This window comes from Corvus kubaryi, unplaced genomic scaffold (genome assembly GCF_017639235.1).
Source record: "Corvus kubaryi isolate FWS band 111438036 unplaced genomic scaffold, C.kubaryi_AGA036_p1.0 37266, whole genome shotgun sequence".
NCBI classification, from domain to species: domain Eukaryota; kingdom Metazoa; phylum Chordata; class Aves; order Passeriformes; family Corvidae; genus Corvus; species Corvus kubaryi.
In genome coordinates this window covers 8,325,553-8,349,655 of record NW_024581081.1, presented here as the reverse complement: position 1 = coordinate 8,349,655, position 24,103 = coordinate 8,325,553, and the positions used below count along the sequence as shown (strand labels likewise).

Genomic DNA, 24,103 nt, shown 5'->3' with positions numbered 1-24,103 from the left:
AGAGCTAGGCCTTGACAGTCCCGGTGATATCCGAATCCCTAAAACTTCTGTTGCTCAAGAGTACTGCTTACAGTCACCAAGTAGCTGCAGCTGAAGGAGGTGGGTGCCAGCTTGCCCTTGAGCTCTGCACTTCCTGTCAGCTTTCCAATAGTGCTTCCTCCCTGTTTCTGGGTGCAGTTCAACACTCTCTGCCTCTGCACCCAAAGAAGGCAGCAGGAGCCTTGCCATTGACCTCAGTGAATGTAGAAGTACCCTCACAGCACTGATGACAATCTACAAAGCCCCATGTAAGTTCCACCTTTTATGTCCTCTTCCCATGCATGATGCCAGGATGAAAGGCTTCAGAGGCTATGCTGACCAGCTTTTAAATCTGACTGTCTGAAGCAAGCGACCCTCAGAGACTGGCATAGATTTGACACATTATGTTCTTTTGCCTCATTTAAACATGCCAACTTAATAGGAGTGGTTTTGATCCATGGTATTTTGAAACAGATCACTGAAACTGGTTGCTGGAGCACTAGGCAGTATCTTGCCTCTATTTGTGCTGCAGCAATAGGCCATTAAATTAGCCCTGGATGCAGTCTGTCGAGCTAATGTACATCCATACCAATTTGCTAGGCTGTCTGCAGGTATTCCCCTGGGGAATGGATTCCACAGTGATTTACAGTTAATCATTGTTTCCCCATGACTTTGTGCTTTTTAAGCCAAATGCTCAATATTCTGGGCAGGTGTCATATGGTGCAACTTCCTGCTGTGGTAAGCAGAGAAAGTCAGTGGCAGCCTGAGGAAATACTGAATTAGGAAAGTGAGGCTTTCTGATGGTAAGTGCAGGTCCTCAGGTTGCAGTCTGAAGGACATTGTTGCTTTGGCTCCACTTGTCTTCCTCTGTTATGGAAAGATAGCACTGGCAGCAACTAGCATATCTAAAGACCAGCACTGAGCCTTTTGTTTTCAGAGTAGAGTTTGAAGTGAGTCACCTACAGGTGAGCTGACTCATAAGCTACATGGAGAGAGTGACAGAAGCTATAGTAGCATAGGAGGAGCTATGCCAGGCCCATAAAGAAGGGTATCACACGTCCTTTTGTGATGCCAGAGTATTTAGAAAGTCAGGCCTGGTTTTAGGATGGAAACTCAGCCAAGTATTTCCATTAAAAAATGCTTTGTCAGCTAACTGTTTGTCCACCCAAAGCAGGCGCTCTGTATCCAGTTGCTTTTCCTAACACAGGAAAGAAGCCTGGTTCACCTCAGCCAGTCAGCTCTGCTCAGAGTGCAGAGCAGGGGAAATTCCATAAATATCAGGGAGTTTGGGTTAAAACATTTTGTACAGAGACTTATTCGAGATTCCAGATGTTTTGAATCGTCTTTATAAAAATAAAACAATCTTTTAATACTTCATCCATGTTATAAAAATCTGCTTTGTTTGTTTTTATCCAAAATTCATGTTTGTCCTGGACATTTCATAGGTCTGTGCTAATGGATATCAACAGTGCTATGACTCCATATGTCGGTCGCAGAAACCCAGCTTGTCCTCCCATGCCCCAGCTTAGGAAATCTCTGGCTGGAGACTTGGGCCAGGACAAGGAGCAAATGAATGTTTCCTTGCGTAGCTGCAGAATGTGGGTACAGTGAATGCTTGGGAGACCAAAGGGCAGATAGCCATGCTGAATGGAAACACTGGTTATTTCTGGCTAGTATGTGCCTCATGTGAGAGGGGTATGCTGTATTTTGGACATCTCTGACAGCAAGTGAGTGCTCTTGAGGGCATGGGTGCGAACAGGACAAGAGGCAGGGAGGTTTCTGAACCTTGAGGACATCCAGATAGGATGTCTATGAACTTGCTCCGATGGGTCAGGGAAACAGTACTGTACGTAATGAATGTTCTCCCTAGCAAGGTAATGTTTGTAACTGATTTCACTGAAAAACCACAGTATGTGCCGGGTATCATGTTCATGAGACGAGCTGGTTCTCAATTGAATCTTCCAACCACCTTGCTTGCAATAAATATAAGCAGCACATGGCTGATGATAGGAATAAAAGAAGATAAATAAGAATATAATTCAAATGTAGGATGGGTATAAGTGCACAAGGGCTAAACTTCAGAGGAATTCACAGACTGCAGATGGCTATGGACTGAAATGGATATCTGCTGTAGGGAGAGAGGCCACTGATCACTGGTTGGCATGGCCACTCTCATGTAAGTGGAAGGCTATGCCAACAGGAGATCTGCCACTTCCCTGAGCTCTGTGCACATCAGGTCTTCAGTGTTGTGAGTGCAGTAGGAATCAGCCTTAACTATACCTGCCTTCACAGAGCCCTGTAGGGATGAATGCAGGTGTTCTCCAAATGGATACTTCCTTTTCCTTGTTTCTAGGGTTTTGTGAAAAATCCAAAAGCTACTAATAGTTGATAATTTTTCTTTTTCTTATTTGTGATTCCTGCTGTTACAGTTGCCAGTGGAAATGATTATGTTCCCCAGACCCCACCATGTGTCTTTAATGGGATCCTATCTTCTATGCCAATAATGATAATTCCTTCCATGCATGTTACTCCAATTCTACCCTTCCATTCTGCGGCTTCCTTCAATACAGTAACACATTTCCCACTTATTTTGCCTATTAATTTCTGTAGCAAAGGCTGGTGTTCAGATCCCTGTGCTGGCTTGGGATATGCAGCAGATTTTGGAGGGGACCTTGAGTGAACAGCTGTCTTGGTTGTAGGCTTTGGCATGGGTGAGTGATAGAGTCAGAGTAATGATTGCCTGTGCGGAGGATGGTACCTGAAGATGTGTCTCAGCAGGTGCAGGGTAAGAGTCATATGACCAAATGTAGATGTCTCTATCTGAGCATTCATCTTGCTTCCCTTTATAGTCAATAGAGAAAAATAAGCACTACTGGAGCGTGATTCATCTTAGTCTAAAGAAGATGTATAAAGTAAATCAGATGATTCACACCCCAGACATGCCTGTTTCTCTGCATTGAATATGAAAGGTGACTTGCTCAGATGTAGATATCTAAAGCAGAGTGAGACAAATCCCACTCAAAGCATCATCTTTGAAATGACAGCTCAGGAAAGTATGCAGAATAATGTCCTCCCAGCTAAGCAGTGTTCAAAGAACCTCATCCACATCTTTTCTCTACACCTGCCATTATGAGAAGTGTGTTTATTGTAGAAGATATGCCACAAGTTATTTTATTTGTTGACTTCTTCAACAGGAGCATTAGGACATTGTTGCAGGCCTGTAGTGTGGAGGGGAGCAGAGAAGGTCTGTGGATCTGACCCACTCAGAAAGTGTGGTGCAAAGGTGGCAAGCATGATCTGTAGTTCAAGACTCAGAACTGTGGGAAAGCAGCATGTTGAACCTTCATGTTGCCATAGTGCATGTCTCTTGCATCTCACACAGTGGGCCTGGGAGTATTAAACACCAGTCAGACTGAAACAGCCTCCAATCTTTGTCCAGAAGGAGAGAAATGTTGTAGATGGGAAAAAGAGTTTAAATTGGCCTGCTGCTGTATTGCATTTTGTAGAAGAGCTTCCCCCTGCAGCCATTTCAAGCTGAACACTGGCGACTCTGTCCTCCATGCTGACTTCTGTCCATCCATCCTCAGGGAATTCTTACACTCTGACTATGCTGAGTCAGCCAGTGCTTAGCTGCCCTGATATATCCTCCTGTTGACAGTGTAAGCTATTGCAGTGAGCACAACAGGAATAATGAGGCCTGGAGTCAGATTAGTGAGGATGCAGGCTTTAGAGGCATAAACAGACTCCTCTTCTTGTTTTTGCCCAGTAATGTCCTATGGGTACGTGCATTTTAGAGAGCTTTCTCCAAGTGGGAATTTCCATCTGGAAGCAGCATTTTAAAGAGGGCAATCAAGCCAGGGCCCTGCTGGCATTGGACGGGGAAACATGATGGCTCATCAGTTTCCTTCATTGGATCAGTGCCACCATGGCTGCTCACCAGCCGCTGGATGGAGGGCGACATCTGCTCAAGGTGATCCCTAGGCAGGAAAGGGCATGCAGAAAACAGGCACAGCCAGACCAGATGTGCAGTGATACTGTTTGTGACAGAAGTGGGACAGCAATGTTGTAACCACATGAACTTTAAAGGGACTGTGATCTCTGTGACACAGTTGCTCTAGTTCCAAGGGCAGGGGGGTGTTTCCTGCAGCTGAAAACATCAAATAATTAAAGGAGAAAAAAAGTGGTGCATGGGAACAAGACACTCTGAGATGGATTTTAATAAGTTTTTATAATATTACACTTCCAAAATTGCCAGGCATCAGTGGTGGGTCCTTCATTTGCTTCCAAATATGCTGGCTGTCAGAGTGCAACACCAGGCTCTGCGTTGGCTCAGGCTGGAAAAGATGATTCTGGAGGTCTTGTACAACTTAACTCTGCAGTGAGATGACTTAACTATCTGCAGGCTTTTGCTGGTGTATTTTGTTGAGCATTATATGAAGCCAGAGGTGTTGTGAGGGTACCTTCATAAACAGCTGAAATGAAACATTTGCATTTCAGTGTGAGGTCTAGTGCTCAGCATCTGAGGACTGTAGTGCAGAGCTGCCAGGTGAGAGGCGGTGGGGCTCCAGAGGTTAACAGGGTGCCAGGGTTTGAGGCCAGCAGCCTCAAACAAAGGATCAGAGCAATGGTTCTTGCCTCAGCGTCAGGTCCCCAAGAGGCTGAGAGCTGGAATACTGGAAAAACTGGACAGATTCCTTCTCTTTCCCAATCAACCCTCTGTAGCAATCAAAGTGAAAGAATGGCATGTGACTCTAAGCTGCTGGCATAAGCTCCTTGACTAGTGTTCTGGGAAGGGGCTTCCAGTGGTCTTCTCCAGTGGTCTTGCAAGGCCCATACCTCTTCCCCAAAGAACCAACAACCCTGTTGTTTCTAATTGCCTATGGGACATGGAGGAAAGACCCAAGATTTTGGTGCACATCTTCATCTCGTGCGTGCCAGTTGTAGTACAAGACTTCATGCTGCTCCTGTTCAACAAGAACAATTCTTCAGGGAAACAGCCCCACAACCTTTTAGCATTTAGATGCTGCAAATATCCCTAAGGGTTTTCTTCTGCTTTTTTGGGCAGGTTCACTTTTAATTTTTCCACCATCAGTGAGGTATGGCAGCTTAGGCTGAGAATAGTGTTGCAGTGACTTGAATTATGTATCTAGTAAAGTGCATGGGATTGGCTCAATTTGGTATGAGGAAACCCTCAAAGGTTTCCATTAAGGTCAAGAGGTTCCTCCTCATCCCCCCCTCAGACCAAAATAAGACGAAAACTCTCGCATGCAACTTCAAGACCAAAGGTTTACGAAGTTTAGTTCAATCGTTGAAAAAAAAATCCAAATAAAAAAAGAACAGAAATAATATAGACTTATACTGATAAGCATATTTTTAATAGTTGTTTTGACTTTCACAAAAAGAACAAAACAAAACAAAAAAAAAAAAAGAAAGAGGGTAGTACAATTGAGGTAATCTGGGATGTAGATCAATGCCAGAGGATTTCAGTACTTTAATCACGAGTTTTTTAATGTTTCCTTCTGTTTCCAAAGTTTTCTTGGGATTTTTTTTTTTCCACAGCAGAACCATTGTACTTCTTGCTGCATTCCCTGTGGTATGGGCAGATGGATCTGAAAGTCATCAGTGGGCAGTGAAAGTAATGCAGGTAAATGAAATTGCTCCCAAAGTCTGGGAGGAGCACATGTGGGGAAGAGTCATTGCACAAATTCCACACTGGTGGAATGTGGTTTTTTTCCCCTGAAATTATTACTTCATGTGAACAAGGCTTGTGCAAATGGAGGTTGACTGTATATTTACTCAAGGTAATGAACACAGATTACATTTTGGAACATCTTTCTAAGCCTTGAGTAATGTTGACTTGTTCCCATTCCCTCCCCTTTGGCTATTATCTCCTGTTTAGTGTCTCTTGTTTAATCTAACAGGCTAATGGGTCATCTTCTAGTGTTGCCTGACTCAGTAACGTGGTTAAAAGCCTGCAGAGTATGTCAATACAAGCAGGACAGAAATGAGTGGCCAACAGGATTGAACAGGATGGACTGGTTACAGAGACAGTCAAGTTCATCAGATAGCAAACTGCCCAATTGCCTTTTAGCTCTCCTGTGGGGTGGTTTTCTTTTTTTTGTTTTGATTAATATTTAGGCTGCAGCCATAAAATCCCACTGTGTTGGTCAGCAGGTGTTTGGTTTAAACTGTTTCTGGATCAGATAGATATTATTCATATGACTTTGGATGTCTGACTGAGTGTTTTCAGAAGTACAGACCCATTTGGAGGTGCCTTCATCTTTGACTTTTGTACTTCAGCCTCTTGGAAGATACTTCAGAAAATTGTCCCCAAACTGGTTCCCATAGGATTCAGCCAGAGGAAGCAGTCACTTTGTTCTTTGTGATTGCATTGTAACCTGCAAAACTAGGTCCTTAGTCTCACTGTCTTCCTGACTTCTTCCCTCTGTAAGGGTATATTTGCCCCTTCTGATGGAACTCAAGAAGGTTTTTTCAGTAATGCTTCGAGTACTGGGGAACTCAGACAACAAAGTAGCACTAAACTGAAAAGCATTGGCTGTCTTCAAATATCACTATTTTTTTTCCTCAGTGAAGAGCTTTAGAAAAGCCTCTCTGATTTTCATCTGAAATTAAAATTCCATATGCAGTATATTAAGTGGCTAATTATGTCATTCATTTTACAGCCTTCCTCTGAATGACTTGATTGAAATGAATGGATTTTAATCTTGGGGGGCAGGAGGAAGGAAGGAATAAATGCTTAGGGGTTTGTTCTGTTTCAGCACTTGCATTTTGAAACCTGAATTAGATGTTTAAAACAAATATGGAATGTCTTTCCCAGAATTAAAAACTGGCCACTTTTGCCATTTGATAATACCTTTTGGGATGTGATAATTTTATGTGTGATTGACAGGTAGTTTAAAAGGGCAATTCTCTGGTTCAAGGGAGCAAAGGAAGGCAGTGGAGGAGAGGAAAGTGAAGGAAAGTATTCTAACATATGATCTTATTAGTTGGGCTGTTAAAATGTATTCAGTCATTCATTAAAGCTTATTCATAAAATTCATTATTCATTAACGCACTTTGGGGAGTGGGGGGAAAAGCACTGAACAGCAGCAGTCATTTATTTACACTAGCAATTTCATCATGGAATTAGATCATGGGGCCAGATTCGCCTCTGCATTTCGGCAGCTCAGTTTCACTGACATCATGGAATAACTACCAATTTAGAGTAATCTGTGGCAGAACAGAACCCAGCCCATACTGCTTCTTTAAGAGGATGCCTTGAGCAATTTCTTTGCTGTCTTATTGCTGGCTAGGTCTTGGGAAACGTTACAAATGGATAACAAATTAAAGAAGTATGACAAATGGATTTTCTCACTGAGCAATGTTCAACTGAATCATTCCATTTAGTTAGTAGGAGATGGATGTGAAAAGCATTCACATTAATAATTAGCATCTCATTTTTAAGAGTTTTTGCCCCTACTGTTCTGACAATTTTGAAATAAACAATTTAGATTTTCTGTCCTCACATAAAAGGTTTGGGGTGACAGCAGATGACAGGAAGGGATAACACCAAAGCTCTTATTTTGTTAATATGATATACAGAATATAAGATCATGGTAGTCAGTAATGGGAAAGAACCAGTAAATCACTGAACTCATGCCTCTGCAAGAAAAGGTGTGTTGGGTAATGATCATTCTTCTTCATAGCAGCACTGATGTTCTTCTTCCTAACTGATTTTTAGCTGAATCTCACCAATAGAGAAGCCCACATGAGGCTGAAGAAGTGACTTGGCACTTCTCAATTGATACACAGAACTATCTGCAGACTTTCTGCCTGGGGGTGAATGTCATGCTTTGGAAATTTCAGGCAGAATTTTTAAAACTCATTTTCATTGGCATTGCTCATCCTAGAAATCCTACATGTTATTGTATGATTTGGGTTCTTACTGTAGGACTGGGATAATAGATATTCCTTTCTGTATTAATGAACAGCAGGTTAGGAGACAGCAGTAAGGGAAACTAACACTTTTAAGGCATTCCTTATCTGTACCCTGATGCCACAAGTATTGTATCATAGATGACACGGGACTGGCAAGAAGCAAAGACATAGCACAGCTGCTCCATGGGTCCTTGACCTCCACCATTTCTGGTCTGAGTTGAAGGACTCAGCACTGAAATCTGGCACCAATCACATGGAACCTGAGGAAGATACTGATCCATGGGTCTACTAAACCCAGTGGTATTGTGGAGGCACAGCATGAACTTGAGCTTTCTGTGGGTCTCTTGTTTTGCTTCTTTAAAAATCCTCCTACACTGTGACCTTGAACTCTCCTTGTTGTGCAGAGTGATGATGTAAGTCCCAAGGAAACAGCCATATGGAAAATCTGAGGCTTGTGGTCATGGGGCCAGGTTTCTCTGATGACAGAAAGTGGAGTAGTTCTCCTGGAGTCAGTGGACTTACTCTAGCTGACAATCTGACCTATTGAATTTCCAGTTCCTTTTGTGGGAACAGCTCAGTGAATGATTTGATCTGAATTTCTGGGGCAGGGCAAGCCAGGAAGATTTCAGACTTTTAATTGGCAGTATAATGTCTTCAGAAATTCAGCCTTTGTCATTTTATCTTCTGATCATCTTTCAGGCTGCACAGCTGTCTCTTGCTTTGACTCCTGTACAAAATCCACAGTCTCCATTACAGCAGTCCTTCCTTGGCTGACTACTTAGAGTCTGTCCTGGCACAACAAAGGAAGACCTGGCAATTTCCTTTTGGGACAGGCTGTGTGAGCTCCAGAGAAGGTAGCTCTGCTGGAAAGCAGGGGAGCTCCTTGCACTCCCAGAGTGGGAGGTAAAGGGGAGAAGATAAGAACCATCAACCAGCACTGGCTCCCTGGTTCTCTCTCAGGTTCATGTGCAGTGACAGAGTGGACATTAGATATGGTGGCAAAAGAGATTGGGCAGCCATGTGTCATAGACAGCTTTGAAGGTTGGGAAAAAAGAGACAACACTACACTTCCCCAAACCCCAGAAGTACAGAGAAGACATCATGGGTTCATAGCAGGTTCCTGCCCCAAAGCTGCAGAAAATTAAAGAGGAAGTACTGGCAGTAGCTCTGCTAGCCCTTCCTTAGAGTGACATGGGGTATGTAACCCACTGCTGTGGGGCTGGGTAAACAGCAAGCCAAAAGAAGCCCATTCCTGCTGCTAGCTGTACTGGGTGGTAGCTCCCATGTGTTTCTGCAGTATCTGGATGTGTACCAACTGCAGACTGGAAGAACTCCATGCAAAATCCTAGAAATGTCTCTGAAGCATTTCCAGTCCTCAGAAAAATGACACATAGGGAAGGTATCTTCCCCACAGTTGTGTAATCAAGAAGCTGGAGAAACAATAGATTGATATGCTGCCAAACTGTGCAGAAAATGGCTGACTCATGCAAGTATGCAATCTTAAACCTGAAATAATTAGTGTTAGATTCATAAGTGGGAAAAAAGTGCAATGAGACTGATGAAAGAACAGCTGTCCTCACTGATAGTATAGTATAGTATAGGAGTGTCTAAAGCTGCTGCAAAGCAGGGTGTAGGTGGGGTAGACACAGTTAGTTCAGAAGATAGAACTGAGAAGCATAAAATAATATCAAAAGCAAATGCATAAATATGAAGCAGAAGACATCAGGGAAGACCTTTAGTGCTGTGAGAAAAATGTGCACATGATAGAATGCACAGCACTGACATTAATATGGTGCAAAAGGGTGAAAACAAAACTCTGAGCTATGTGCCAAGAGAGAGCAGCAGCACTTAGTTAGAAAAATGAATGCTATGGAGACAGTAGGACATTGCTAAATGTGTTAGGATGCAAAGGCTTCCTTACAGCTATGCCAAGGAGGGAAAGGAATTGTAGCCATGCAAAGCTGAATTAAAGCATTGCAATGACCCCATGCCATTAGGCAAAGTAAATTGCAGATTGAATCAGTGATGCTGGCAACAACAAATCCTCTACTTCCAGCTGCACCCAGTGAATTGTCACCACACAGGGGCTTTAAGTTTGGAGCAAACAATTCATGCAGGCATGAGAAGCAGAACAAATTTTTAAAAAATAATTACATGTGCCAAGCTGGCAATATTCACTTGCATCCTTGCAACGAAGCTGTTGGGAGGCATATCAAGAAGTGTCCGAAGCGGACAATGTCTTCCAGGCATACAATTGCCTTCATCTATTTTCATCTTTTCAATTTGTGCCTCCAGGAGTGGCTACAGAACAAAAAGAAAAAATAATTGGAGCAGTAGAGGGAACGGAAAAGGAAGACATTTTTATGTAATGTTAAGTAACAAGTCACACAAGCAGTATGGATGCTGAGACACCAGACAGCCTACCCCTTTCTGAAAACTGAAGTACCTTCAACAAGCAGGAAAAGACTATTCAATGAATTCCTACAAATGAGGGTATACCCAGCTTGGTGAGAACAAAGAAATGAATTTTACGTAGGGTATTGACAAAAACTGTTGGGGAAAGAAAGAAACTACCTCAGCACATCCAGGAAAAGAGCATATGCAAATAGTTGTGAGCACTACTGGGATCAGATGTGAGGTAATAGAGCATTAGTGCTGTCAGCAAGATGTATTAAAAGGACTCTGAGGGATCAGTGCAATGGCTGCTGGGTTCTGGGGGTGGACGCAGAGATCATGTGGCAGAAGCTGTGACACATCATGATCCAACCTTCATCTGTCAGTTAGAAAGAGACAGAGAATAGACCTAGAGCTGACTAAACCATCCTGGTGTGGGGACTGCTTACAGTATCCTGTATGAGACATCTGTTGATCTCCCAAGAGCGAGGACCAGCCTCAGCAATTTAGAGAATACAGAAGCCTCCTGCTCGCAGATGCACAGACTCCATCCAGAGTCTGCTGGGATTTGCAACCTATCAGACAACTTTTCTCTCACAGCTTTCACATATGTGCAAGTCATTGATACAGCTCCTGAACAGAGATGCAATATGGACAACTGGTATCATCAGAGAATACACCAATCACCCATGTGAAAGAGCAGACACTTAATTATCCCGCTTCTAATAAAGAAGCAGATACATAACATATTGCTAGTGAGCAATTCTACACCTTAGAAAAAGACATGTTCCTCTTGCTAACCTACAGCTTGATTTTAGTATCTCCAGCAGAACAGAGAGATACATCCAAACAGAAACTTTATTTTTTTTTCTATTGGGAAGGCCAGAAGGCAGGGGGAACTGTCTCCATTTTCAAGAGTACGGGATCTACTAAAACAGACTGAAGATAATCACAATACCCAGATTGCAGGGAATGGACACTTTCTTTGGGAATTGTCTGGCTCTCCTCTGGATCTGCAGTCTGTGCAGAGGAAGCCAGAAATACTCTGTCCTGACCAAATATGACAGAGGCTAGCCAACATCTGGTGATCTGTTGTGCCGTGTTTAGGACAACCAGCAATGAAAAAGTGGAAGCACACTGCTCTTTCCACCATCCGCAGGGAGAACACAAATTTGCCTCCCAACCCTAAATTTGGCTATTTGGACTGCTACTCAGACATCTAGTCAAGTGGGTGAGTTTAAAGCAATGAAGTACTTTAATAGGCAGAATATCCTATCCAGTGGGAGCACAGATCTGTTTGCTTGCAATCCATCCTCAAATGTACTCCCTTCAGTTACCACCACAGCATTGCCACCAAATGGCAAAGTCAAATTAGCCCCTAAAATGCCTGAAATTTTATTAATGCAGAAGAACATGAAGAAAATGCATAGCATCTCTGCTCTTGAATGGAGAAACAATCTCACAGAAAACCTGGCTCAATCTGCTTCCGTTGTCTGATACTGTGAGCAGTGGCATCACTAATGTGGCTAACAGCAATGAAAGCAGTCATGTACAGAAGAAACATGTGAAAGCCAAAGCCTCCCATGACTGATGAAATAAAGACCTCACAGAACTACCAGCAGAACAAGGTATTTTTATCAGATTATTTCTGCTGGACATACCATGTTCTGGTGGGCAAACCATTTTGTTGAACAGGTAAGTTCTTGCTCATGTAATATAGCATTTGTAAATACGTATTTCCCTGAAATCTCAAATACATTAAGTTGCTGTGCACAGAAGACACAGAGATAACAGTGAATTATGCACGCTGCAGACTTCATTGAGAGGGCACAGATCAAAGCAAAAGAGCAGTGACTGTGGGGATAGATGTGATACCCCAGAAATACATTGCTGAAGAGCTCAAGCAGAATGCAGTCATCTGTGCTCACAAGTGAACAATACGCCAACTCCAACATCAAGGTGTACCTTGATGCTTCCAGGTGTACACACAAGGCAGTACAGTACCCTGTCATGAAAGAACAGCCTCTGCAGACACAGAGGAATATAGCCTTGTTCCCACAAGAAGTGAAGAGAAAAAAAAAAGCAAACAAAAAAATCTCATCCCAATACATTAGCTATAAAACAAGACAAAAAGAATGTACATTTAAAGGTTCTCACAGGTTATGCTGTTCCTGTTTAATGCTGTGGTCTCAAATGTGACTAAAGCTACAAAACTGAAGCACCCATTTGGGACTTGGATATACAGGCAGAGGATAATGTCACCTCAGCAAGCAGTGGATGAGAAGCACAGGAGGCACAGAGGGAGGGATAAACCTGCAGCATGGAAAGGCTGAGCTGCAGGTAGCAGGCAGCTGCAATCTGGGTGGGAGGCAAAGGGGAAGCAGGGAGCAGCAGAGCCCCAGCCCCTAGGGGAGCACAACCCTGGCCAGTCAGGCTTCCCTGCCTTCTGCAGAGGGCAGGAAGAGTGACATTTTTGGTGGCCCTGGGAGTGCCCCTTATAAACACATCATTTTAGGGAACTGCACTGAGGGCAGGAATAAGCAACTGCTGTTCATTCTGAAGACCATAAAAGCCAGTGTGCCTACAGCAACCTGTTCAAGCCTGAGCACTGGGTGCTCCCTGGGCATGGCCACCAAGCCTGCAAAAGATACCCACCAAAATAAGCCCACTTAGAGTCACTCAGCAAGAGACACATGCCCTCTCCCCTGTGCCCCCCAAAAAATGATAGGATGCCCACTAATCAAAAAAGGGTCTAAGCAGTTTTATTTTCTACCTGCTATAATAAAATAAGCCTAGTTGTTTGAAAACTATTTGGGGAATGTATTTTTATGAGTCTTCTGCTAAGCCCAAAAAATGCTTGGGGTGCTTGTGGGATTTAGGTGCCAAAACGATGAGTAGGAAGAGGTGTGTCATGCTGTCGCTTCAGAGCTACCGCCTGTCATCCAGTGCTTCTGCACTAACACTGCAAAAACGGGTTCCCTATTGCTAGCATTTCTGTCCTCACATTTCTGAAGCCCATTCTAATTACTGAAAGTGTCACCAAAATTGCAGTAACACTGATAGTTTTTATATAAATTGATCCTTTACAGAGAAAAATCGGGGTGCCTTTGATCTGGATCATCTCTCAGGTGTTTAATGTCTATCTTGATATGACATAACACAGACATAGAAGTTAGAGAGAGAAAGAGAGAATATTTAAAGAATGAACCAGATAAAACAAGATGTCAGCCTCCAATTGTACATTTCTTAGGATTAGAGCAGACATATTGCTGGATTCCAGGTCTTCACTGGCACTCATGACAGAAAGCTGCTGCAGATAGGGAGCTCTGCAGGGTCTTGTCACTCAGTGTGCAAATATGGTCTGAGAAGTGTAATGTCTTTTTCTTCTTGCTATGGCTTTGGGTAATGCAGATATGATCTTCAACAGCATCTGAATAATAAATCAAAATGCTGGCAAAACAAAAACACCCCCCCCCCCAAAAAAAAAAAAAAACCCAAAACAAAACCAACAAAACCCCAAGACAAATAAAATACAATACCTCCGCAACACAAAATAAAGGCAGCCAGCAGCGTTTTTATTGGTTAAGTGATTTTTTTTACTGTCATTGATGTCATTGGCTTTAAAACAAAGCCTCAACTCCATAGTGAAAAAGAATACATTTGCCATGTTGGTCAAAATCATGAGATTTTTGGACACAAAATGCATAGCCAAAACAATTGCGGTCCTATTTTTGTTTTAAACACTTAGATGGCATTATGAAATATAAGTCAGTAACGTCCTTTAAGGGCTAATAACGAGCACAATGCCAAGAGCTCTCCTTTAGCACTGCGGTCTCCTTCCACCATCTGCTGGGCTTCCTTTGCTATTGCAGGAGTTAAAAGTCAGGTTCTTTTCTAAGAACATTACCTATTTTAATCTTCCCCCTATCCTTCATCTCTCGTGTTTATTTTGTCACTTATGAGGCCCTGAATGAAGCAGTATTGCCAATCCTTACTGAAATGTATCTTACCATTATTCATTAATACCAGTGTATTTATTGCCAGATGAGTTTTTTTTTAAGATAAAGAAAAGGTTTGCTCTGATTTTGTAAAGATTAAAAAAAATCATTTCAGGTTAATTTTATTTCTAAAGTGAAAAAACATTTTGCTGACAAAAGTAGGTTGTTTCCTGTACCTAACACACACTGGTTTAATTCTGTATTACAGAGCTGAACAGGATGAACAGGATTTTAGCTTGGACTTCATATCATAAGCAATGACTAACCAAGTATCTCCTGCAACAAGTTATTTATTAACAGTGATTCACAAATTAGAATCTACACAAATATTTCTTTTATTAAGAGTCCAAGATGAATCTGCCTCAGTGCCGTCTAGGTGGAGAAAGTATTTCCACAATATAAACTGAGTACATTTACATAGAATTATCAAGGGATGAGAAATGCTGTATTCCCCTTCCACACACGAAGTCAAACATACGCACACCTCTGTGTTATTTTTGGACTTGTTTTTCTTAGATGCAGCACATTTTAGAATGCCTTACAGTCCAGAATATAGAACTAGCCAGCATTTCTACATTTACTGTCAAAAAATATATACCTTTTGGGTATGTGAGAGGATCTCATGTGAAAGATACAGAAGGAATATGCATTTTGGCTTAGTAATGATGCTAAATCTAGAACAGGTATTATGATAGTTTGTCTGTGAACTTCCTTGCAGAGTTAACCAAAAGCTGGGAGTTTGTGTGAGGAAAACTTTGCACCATGATCTGAAAACACCACGTTTTTTAAAGCACAGATGGTCAAAGATCCCTAGAGTGGGCTTACAAATGTAACTCCAATATGAGAATGTACTATAAAACCAGTTTCCCCTGAAAAAGATTGCAAAACCTCCAAAGAGATGGCTTTGCTCTGCATTCATATGTATTCAGTAATTTCAATGAAAACCAGAAGGGGTCTAGGCTAAGGCCAAATGCTTCTGGAAAATGACATCTCTTTTTTTTTTTTTTCTTTTTGAAGAAAGCAAAGTTTTCACAATGTAGTGTTATGCCTCTACAGTGGAAAGTTTCAGAATTATGCAACATGATTTAAAAAAAAGAACTAATTAGATGCAGTGACAGGAGGCGGAGGTCGAAGAAAACATCTTAATGTCAAAATTCTTGAAGATGGAGAGTTATTTTGGATGCCTTCATTTTTGGGCAGCTACTAGAGGAGAGCTACACTTTTAGAAAATGTTCCAGCTTCTGAATACTGGGTTTCATTAAAGTATTTCTTTTGCCCAAAACCTGACGACTAGTTATTGTGGTACATTCTCCTGAGTGTAAAAACATGGTAATAAATACCTCAGCAGTGTGCTTTGAGGCTTCATACATTATTGTCTATAAAATCCTTCAAATGGACTTTAATGGAAGACCTCATAAATGTGTAAAAGACTACTATTATCATTTTTAACAAGATTGAGATTTAAGGGGTGAAGGAAAAAAGAAATGTTGTGGCAATATGACAAATGCCTCTTTTTACAGTTCCTGTATGGGCAGCAGGAAAAGAACCCAAAGTAAACCTGCAAGACCCAGGTTAATTAATTAATTAATTAATAATTGAAAAATATTTTTTAAAACACCCACTGTCTTTCTAATGAAATTGTAAAAGTGAGGTATTTCTAAAAATTAGCTGATCTGGAGGTTTTTCCTTTGATCCCAGTATCTTTAAAATAATTTACAGAAACTGAAGAGATTGTAACCTTTTGGCAAACCTTTTACAGCATCAAACAAGAGCCCTCCTCTGACTTTGAAGATATCCTGCAATCAATTAGGAAGGCCCTAAATGATGTCGGAATGAGTCAGGAGTTTTGCAGAATAACTGGCAGGCTTCCACTTAGAAAGAATCATTGGGAATATGAGAAAACAGGGAGGATTAGCCACCCCCATTAAAGATGACAGCATTAGGAGCTGTTTTGAAAACACTAGAGCTTCTTCTTTCCTAATGCTCCCAAAACTGCTGTTCTCAGCTAAACTGAACTAATTTGTTCTGTGTCTTTATTTTTAGCATGGGAAACTCAAAATAAACTTGGAAGAAGTTCTTTGAAGTGAGATGCACAAGTCAAAGAGTGAAAATTACATCTTAGCACAACAGATTCACGCTTTTTTCCTTGTGAGGTTAGTTAAACCAGTGTAATCTAAAGTACTTTGGAAGATGAAGGAGAACATTTTAAAGCTGTTTTCCCTTGCTCCCCATTGATGTGAAAGACTGTAAGAGATGGGAGGCAGCAGTGGTGTGGGCCTTTCATAATCTGAATTCCCACTGAGGAAATAACCTTGGTCTCAACCAGTGCCTGATGAATTCCTCCACTGATCTGAAAAGCAAAGATAACTTCTTTGTACCTAGCAGGCTATCTCTATGCTTCCAGAAGGGACAAATTAACTTTAGCTCATCTCTGAAAAGCTAATCATCAATGCTCTATTTTCTGAAGCCAAGGAGCTACAAAGCTCTTCATATCATGTATTCTGAAAAGACACTGGCATACAAACCTTTGCCTTTCCAAAGAAAACTACATAGGAGTTGGAAATAAAGCGAAAGCTTCCTCCCTACCTCTCTCCTCTCTTTCTTCCTCCTTCCCTCCCTCCCTCCCTGCTAAAAAAAAAAAACCCAAAAAAATACCCAAGGTGGAATTTTGCTGTATTCCCAAGAAAGTAAGTAAGAACCAGATTGGTCCTTGCGGTGTGCTTTGGTTATATTTGGGGTTCTTTTATCCCCCTTCCTGTAGTATTATTCCCAGTAACAACACCAGGGCTTTAAAAAGACTAAAGGCTCCCAGGGTTGCGGCTGGTAAATTTTCATGCAGAAGCTACAGCGTATTTTCCCCTCTGCAGTAGATCCTCTTATCTGGTTCATTATCAGTAGAATCCTCTGCACAATAAAATCCAGAGGCAGCAAAATACTCAGGCGTGTGCTTAGAGATAAGCTCATGTTTACATGATTTGCTAGATGAAGACCTATAGACAAAATCTGTTATGGAGAAACTGTGATACCATATGGACATTCTCTTGATTGTCACATTTCTTCCAGATCTACACATGCTTTTCAGGCTGAAAGCTGGAGAAGAATGTATTACATACATTTCAACAGCCCTTTTGCTTCCCTGTAAAACTAGTGGTGAAATCTATTTAGCCTTTAACACCCAGCTCTGAGTCCTAGTGAAGGGGAGAGGTCAAAAATTAATGGTGCAGCCTACAGCTGAAGCAAAAATCCTAAGTGTTTGGGTTTTTTTAAAAAAGGAAAGCAAACAGGGACAATGACTGGGATGGCTTACTATTATTTGGGAAGCATTTTAATTCCAGTCTGTACAGCAAATGCTCTTCAGCTAAAAGAAGCAGATAAAAAATGTCTGCAGATTTCAGTAGTATCGTGTCAAGCAGGTTTTCAAAATAAAGACAGATGGCAAAGGATTAGATCTAATTCTTTTTCCTAATTCATCTTTTCCTGACCATTCCACTGCACTCAGTCTAAATGGAGAGATTTACCAGCTTAACTTCCCCTCTGTAACTTACAGTGACAAACCACATAGTAGATTTGTAACTTCCCATCATTAGGAATGTTTAACTGGACACAACTGCTTTTCATCAGCTGCCTTTAAATGCTGCTTCTGAACACAGGATGTTTACAGCATTACACAGTAGAACTCTGGCTTTATTTTTAAAGTAAACATCCTAAAAAGCCCAGGAATATTGTAGTGTTTCTGGTGAATGTAGCTGTCCTGCTCAGTCAAGAAAGAATTTCACACTGGAATCTCTTACACAGATGTGCACAGTCTCACAGCACAACACTAACAGCAGTGTCCTAAAGATACCTTGCTGTTTCTTTCCTGTGCTCTTTCTTCCCCGTGCAGATAAAGAAAGGAAGCCATGCAGCACAGCCCTGATAACGCTGGAAGCGTGCAGTCCGTGATTCAGTGCGAGGGGGCCCGTGCTGCAGTCACAGCTCCTCACTGCCTGCCTGATTCTACTCTTTCTCCTTCTCCACTCCATTACTTAATGCTATTTTTTTAAAATTCCCACTGGTTTTTGATGTCTTTGTTTTCAAATGCCTGGCTTGAGACACGCTGACCCTGATCTTCCCAGGGGTTGACGATCAATAACAGCTCCTTATGGAATCACCGGGGAACTGATGGTATTCAGCACCTTCCTAAGTGTAGTTTACAGTATCTTCAGGGAAATGAGGGAGAGTGTATCCAGCACACAGTCTATGCTGCCCTTTCTGCTCCTCCTACATGCTCTTTTAGATATTCCTTTCGGTTTTCTGTGCATTTGTCATTCTTCCCTTTGAGTTTCTAAATTTCTCCAGTGAAAAAAACCCCCAGGAAATGGCAGTCACTTTTCTTCCTGTACATTTCCTTTTAGTTTCTCTCCTCTCCTTTTCTTTGCTATCACTTGCTTTCTTTTCACCAGAAAAAAAACTGAGAGGCACATGTCAGTGACAACAGCACCATCTTCTGTTCTGCAGAGATCATGAAGGCTTCACTCTTGCGCCTATGAGCGCTTCAGAGATGGGTCTGATTGAAAAACCTGGAGCCACTGCTGGATATGAACTATTCATGAGTTTCAATGTCTGAACAACTCTGAATGTATGTGGGGCAGTATGCGTGTACGAAAGGCAACAAAGAGTTCTCATAGCAATTCTCTCTGTGAGACACCTTCACATTTGTCTTTTATTCTTCTCCTCATAAAAGTTCAGTTGCAAACCTCAGGCTCCTCTTGCTTGTCTTCCCTGTGGCTTGACACATTGACGGTTTCTGGGTTTGTTTACTTATCACATTTAGTGTTATCCTTACTCTCTACCAATAGTATTGTACTAATTGTCACCAGGGAAAATATGCAGCCCAAATAGATAAGATACACACAGAGAGGAGATCAGCTTATCAGTCCACATAGAAGGCCATAGATCATAGAAGGTCACAGACCATGTGCCGCCTAAAATTTGTCACTGTGGCAACAAAGGGTTGTTTGGGGGTATAATAGAGGAAAATGAGGTGGGAGTTAGCACAAGATAAACATTAAGTCTTACTTGAAAGACTAATATATGGACAATTCAGACTGGCAGCATGGGTAGGTCAGTGCGAAGTCAATGTCTTGGTATTAGATAAGAGGATGAGGAAGGATAGCCTAATGGGTCTGGAAATGGAAAAGAAAAAGAACAGCATGTGTGATGTAGCATAGAAGAGGGAACCAGCAGAGGGACATAAAGGGAGAGGTGGCAAGGTCAAAGCAGCAGGTTAAGAAACAGATCTTCACAACAGCAATATCTAATTAGGGTAAGATTGCTTTTGTTAAGCCAGGAAAGGGGATGTGGATGGGACACACCAACAGATCAGACAGTAACTTTGTGAGTTGATAGGAATGTGCCTGTTTTGGGGAAATTCTGCAGATAGATTTTGCAATATAAAGGGTTTATTCATCTTTCATAAAGGAGTTTGGGGATAGAAATGTGGAGCTAGTTACTCAGCAGGTAGGTTGTGAGCAGTCATAGCTGATATTCTATAATAACAGTAGACAGTGTAGGCAAATTGGGATATACAAATCTGACTGGGATGCTGCAGAGGACAAACTCCAGGCTCACTGTATGTGGGTAGCAAGCTCAGAAATGAAAAGAAGGAGGGAGAGAAGGTGATGGCTGAAGGGACTAGGTGGAGGGACAAGCTGAATCTCATTTTTAAATGATGAAGATTAATACATGTTTGCATTGTGATGTGAAAGAGCCAGAATGTGTGGGTGGGGGTGGGGAGGCAAATGAAACAAGTAGTAGAGGATCAGGAGATAACAGCACAACCACCTTGTGGAAATTGTCGTGACCAGCTTTCCCAGCTGTGTATCAATGATTTCCTCTTTCAGTTAGAACACTTCTGCCTCTCTCTCTCTTAGCAAGAGGGTTCAAGGACTTCAGGGCAAACTGGCAAAAATGAGGTGATTTTCTTCTTTCCCTTTCTCACCTCCTGTAAATTTCTTTTTCCTTACCCCCTGGTAGGGAGGGGAAGTGCTGTCTCAGAGTGAGAGTCGTGTAACAGCTATGTGTGCTGCTGTTTTTTTGCACAACAGCACTGAGGAAATCTAGAAAAGAACATGGATATACGTAACCATAATAACAGGTAAGGTTTATTGCCTGGAGCACATCTGGGCTTTTAATTTCATTATCGTGGGCAAGGGCTGTGGTGGGAAATTTTCTGCATAACTCTTTCAGAAATCTCCCATTTCCTTCTCCTGCATGCAGTGGGAGAGGAAAGAAAAGGCCGTGTTACGTACCTGGTCCCCCTAGAGATTTTAAACTGTGCAGACACACTCCTGCAGCCTCCTGTAAGGAGGAAAAGTCATGCTGCAGGGTTAGCTGAGCCTTCCTCCTTATGAACTGTGCAGAACTACCTGTAAACGTGCAGGTGGTAGTACGGGGCTTTCATGAGAAGAAATGTATTTTGTGTGATCTAAAACCATCACTGAAACTAAACTTTTTAAAGACATAGATTTGGCCTGGGTTCTAATAATCTGTGGTGCCTCAGCACCTTAGCAGGGGCTTTATGGCAACAGCATAACACATCCTTCCAAAACTGTAAGTGGGGGTTTCCAAGACTTACAGTCATCTGTAGTTTATACTGTAGTTTTGTCCATAATCCTTTTCTAAGCTAACTGACCACTGGAATGATCAACCAGAAATTTTTCCTAGTACAGAATTGCCTGTTTGTATGATCACAGGGGAAAGCATTCACATTAGAACAAGTATACATTTGTCCAAAAGAAAATGCAGGTAATAAAGGCCCTGATTTTCCACCTATGAGTCTGAGGAAGGAATCAGTCCTCTTGCATTACTAAATTGGTGTGGAATTATGGGTCCTGATGAAAACCAATAGACTATTTATTACTGTAAAGCATTTAACTTGTAAAATCAGCCCAAATTTGGTTAACTTGTTATTATGTGCTGGAAACCCAAACCATCAGCAAAGGCACTGTTACAAAGTTCAGATAAGAATCAACAATAATATGTTTCTCATCTTTGTCCTGCCTCTCATAGGCTCAGTAATAGTATTAAATGACACAGAGAGACCCTAGTTAAGTGAGAAGAGTGTGAAGTAAGCTCTACATCTGGAGTTACAAGGAGTTGAGAAGTATTTTGTGGCCTATAGAAGTGGCCTGTGAAGGGGACATGTTCAGAATGGCCATTTATTTCAGGGCTGTCTGCAATTGTGGTGGACTGCTTTTGATGCCTCAGGCAATTCCTCTTAGTCTCACACTTTTAAAATAGACTAATCTGATTGAGGGAGAATATCTTGTATGACAGAAATAAAGTATCTACAAGATGTCCTCCCTTAAAATAAAATTGCAAGCTATTTCAGCCTTTGATCTAGGCTGTATGCTGAGTTTGGAGGGGACCTGGAGAGGTCAGGGAATACAGGATACCTTATAAATAGGAGTGCAGAGTACATGAGAGATTGGCAGGTGTCGGATGTTTTGAGTGCTGAGGCTGGTGCAGCAAGCCTAGGCTGAAAGGGCTTTGGGATCCTAGAGGTGGCTGCAGGTGGCAGGATGGGGGCCTATGAGCAGGGCTGGCTTAGGAAGAAGAAAGGAAGTGGTTGGGATAAGCTTGGAAAGTGGAGAAAACCAAACAGGACATGGTCTTCGGTGAGGCAGGGGTTGTGTTGGAATTGTAGAGCTGGAAAACACAAATTTAGGGTCCTAGAATGAAGACACTTAGCAACTGTGTTATGAAGGTGTAAATGGTGTGGTTCCTGACATCAGAAAATTACAAAACACTGCTGAAAATTACAAAATGCTTGCTCATTTTCTCTCTCTTAACTCCATACTCACCTTTCTGGCTTGTTTTTGTTTGTTTGTTTTGTTTTGCTGTCACAATGTTCCACTCAGAAGCTCCCCAAGCCCGATCTCCCCTTTGTCTGATAAGACAATCTACAATGGAACAGTTCAAATGTAAATGCTGTTGTTTAACTTGGTGTAGTGAGATTTCATATTTGGCATCCCACTGTGATAAAAATAAAGGCAAAACAGAATTCAGACAATAATGGAGAATTCAGACAATAATCCAGCACAACACGTAGTACATTTGATTCTGTTTTCATAACTAGTTGTTGTGCAGACCTTTAACTCTTCATTTAGTTAAGTGTTACAGATGCCAGGAAGGGAAGAGTAAAACTATAATAAGAAGTGATACCCTGCTTTGCACTGTTTCAAGCCTAATAAAAGAAACCCCCACAGTTCATCAGACTGCATGCTATAAATGGAAATGGAAAAGTTACTAAAGAGCAAATAGAAAAACAAAATATATTATGGCACGTAAGAGATTTCAACTGTAAGCATCCTATTTACTAACGTACATTGTAATAATTCCTCCTATGAACTATGTTTCTGTGTGTGTGAAACAAAGTACTAAGTTTTACTTTACATTTGAGTAAAGTGTATAATTTGAACTGTTTTCTTGAGCTTTTACTAGATTCTGTAATTTATGTGTAACAGAACATACAAAGAGTGGTAAGGCACATGGAACCCATGTTAGCTAGACGGTTAAAAAGAATTCATTTCCATCTTCTTTTTCCAGAATATATTGCATATATAATCACAGTACAGGCCCCATTCTAATAAGAAAATCCAGTCATTTTGCAATCAAAAACTCTCAAGGATAAAATAATTTGTAAAAATGTTTGGGGAAAATGGATAGCCAGGAAAAGGAGAGACTACTTATGTGATTTGGAGAGGAGTGATTAAGTGGAACCTCACTTGGAAAACTTGCAGTAAACCTTTCGTCTTCATTAGATTCTAAGCAACTACAGCTTGGCCAAGGTAATGCCCACACCCATTGGTAACCATGTTGTATCCGCGCTGCTGTACAGGGAATTCGCTATTCATTGCTTTCACAGGAACAGAAGGTTCCAGGTTTGCCTTTTCCTATGACCAGAACTTCTAGGAGAGTAGCTTGCCACCACTTCTGATGTGCTGATCTCTAAATTCTTTTTCATGGGAATTGTAATCTTGCATAGTGAATTTACACGTACTGGAAATCAGCTTGATTTTCTGAGTTAGGCTTTGCCTGCACTGGTACATTGAACTGCACAGGAGTTGTTCTCTGGCCTCAGTGCTGGTGGCCTGGGCCCTTCGAACAAGCCAACAGCACAGAGCCAGCGTCCAGGAATGCCTCCGACCTGAGGCAGACACAAGGTATTCAGGCAAACTTCGGGTACGCTGTGATGAAGACAGTGACTGCTTTTAGCAACTTCTTTTGGCATAAATGGTTAGAGTATGACAGGTGGGAAGACGGGACATTTTGTGTATTACTGCTGCCTGATCTTGCGTTGTAATGCGCATCAAGAGTAGAGAGAGTTTCTATGGCACACAAGGATGGAACTTCACTCCCCCCAAGCGAGATGCTCGCCGCTGGGGTATCTCCGTTAGGCCTCTTGTGTTGGGCCCATGAGAGCACACAGTGGGCCCCGTTGTGCCTAGCAGACACGACGACTGGGACCATTCACGCAGAAGGGTTTTGACCAAGAGATGGAGAATATTTTAAACGTACACACACACAGTCAATCACAAGAATTTTTCGCCTCCCGCCGCCCCTCCTGGGCCCCGCCCGCCCCCGCCTGCGCAGCCGCCGCTCCTCCTCCGCCTCCCCCCGCGCGATGGAGGTGGTGCTGGCGGACACGCTGCTGTCCCGCTGCGGGGACCGCGCCGCGCTCTTGCGGGCGCTCAGCGCGCCGCTCTGCGCCG

General features: G+C 42.1%; 1 protein-coding gene across 1 annotated transcript in view; it reads left to right on the top strand.

Annotated features, from left to right (window-relative positions):
- Window positions 1-23,693: 23,693 nt before the first annotated feature.
- Window positions 23,694-24,103, top strand: part of TARBP1 (TAR (HIV-1) RNA binding protein 1) — a 35,388-nt gene continuing 34,978 nt past the window's right edge. The window contains exon 1 of the mRNA XM_042024990.1: window positions 23,694-23,775. Coding sequence (XP_041880924.1) covers window positions 23,694-23,775 — 82 coding nt within the window. The remainder of the gene's footprint in view (window positions 23,776-24,103) is intronic.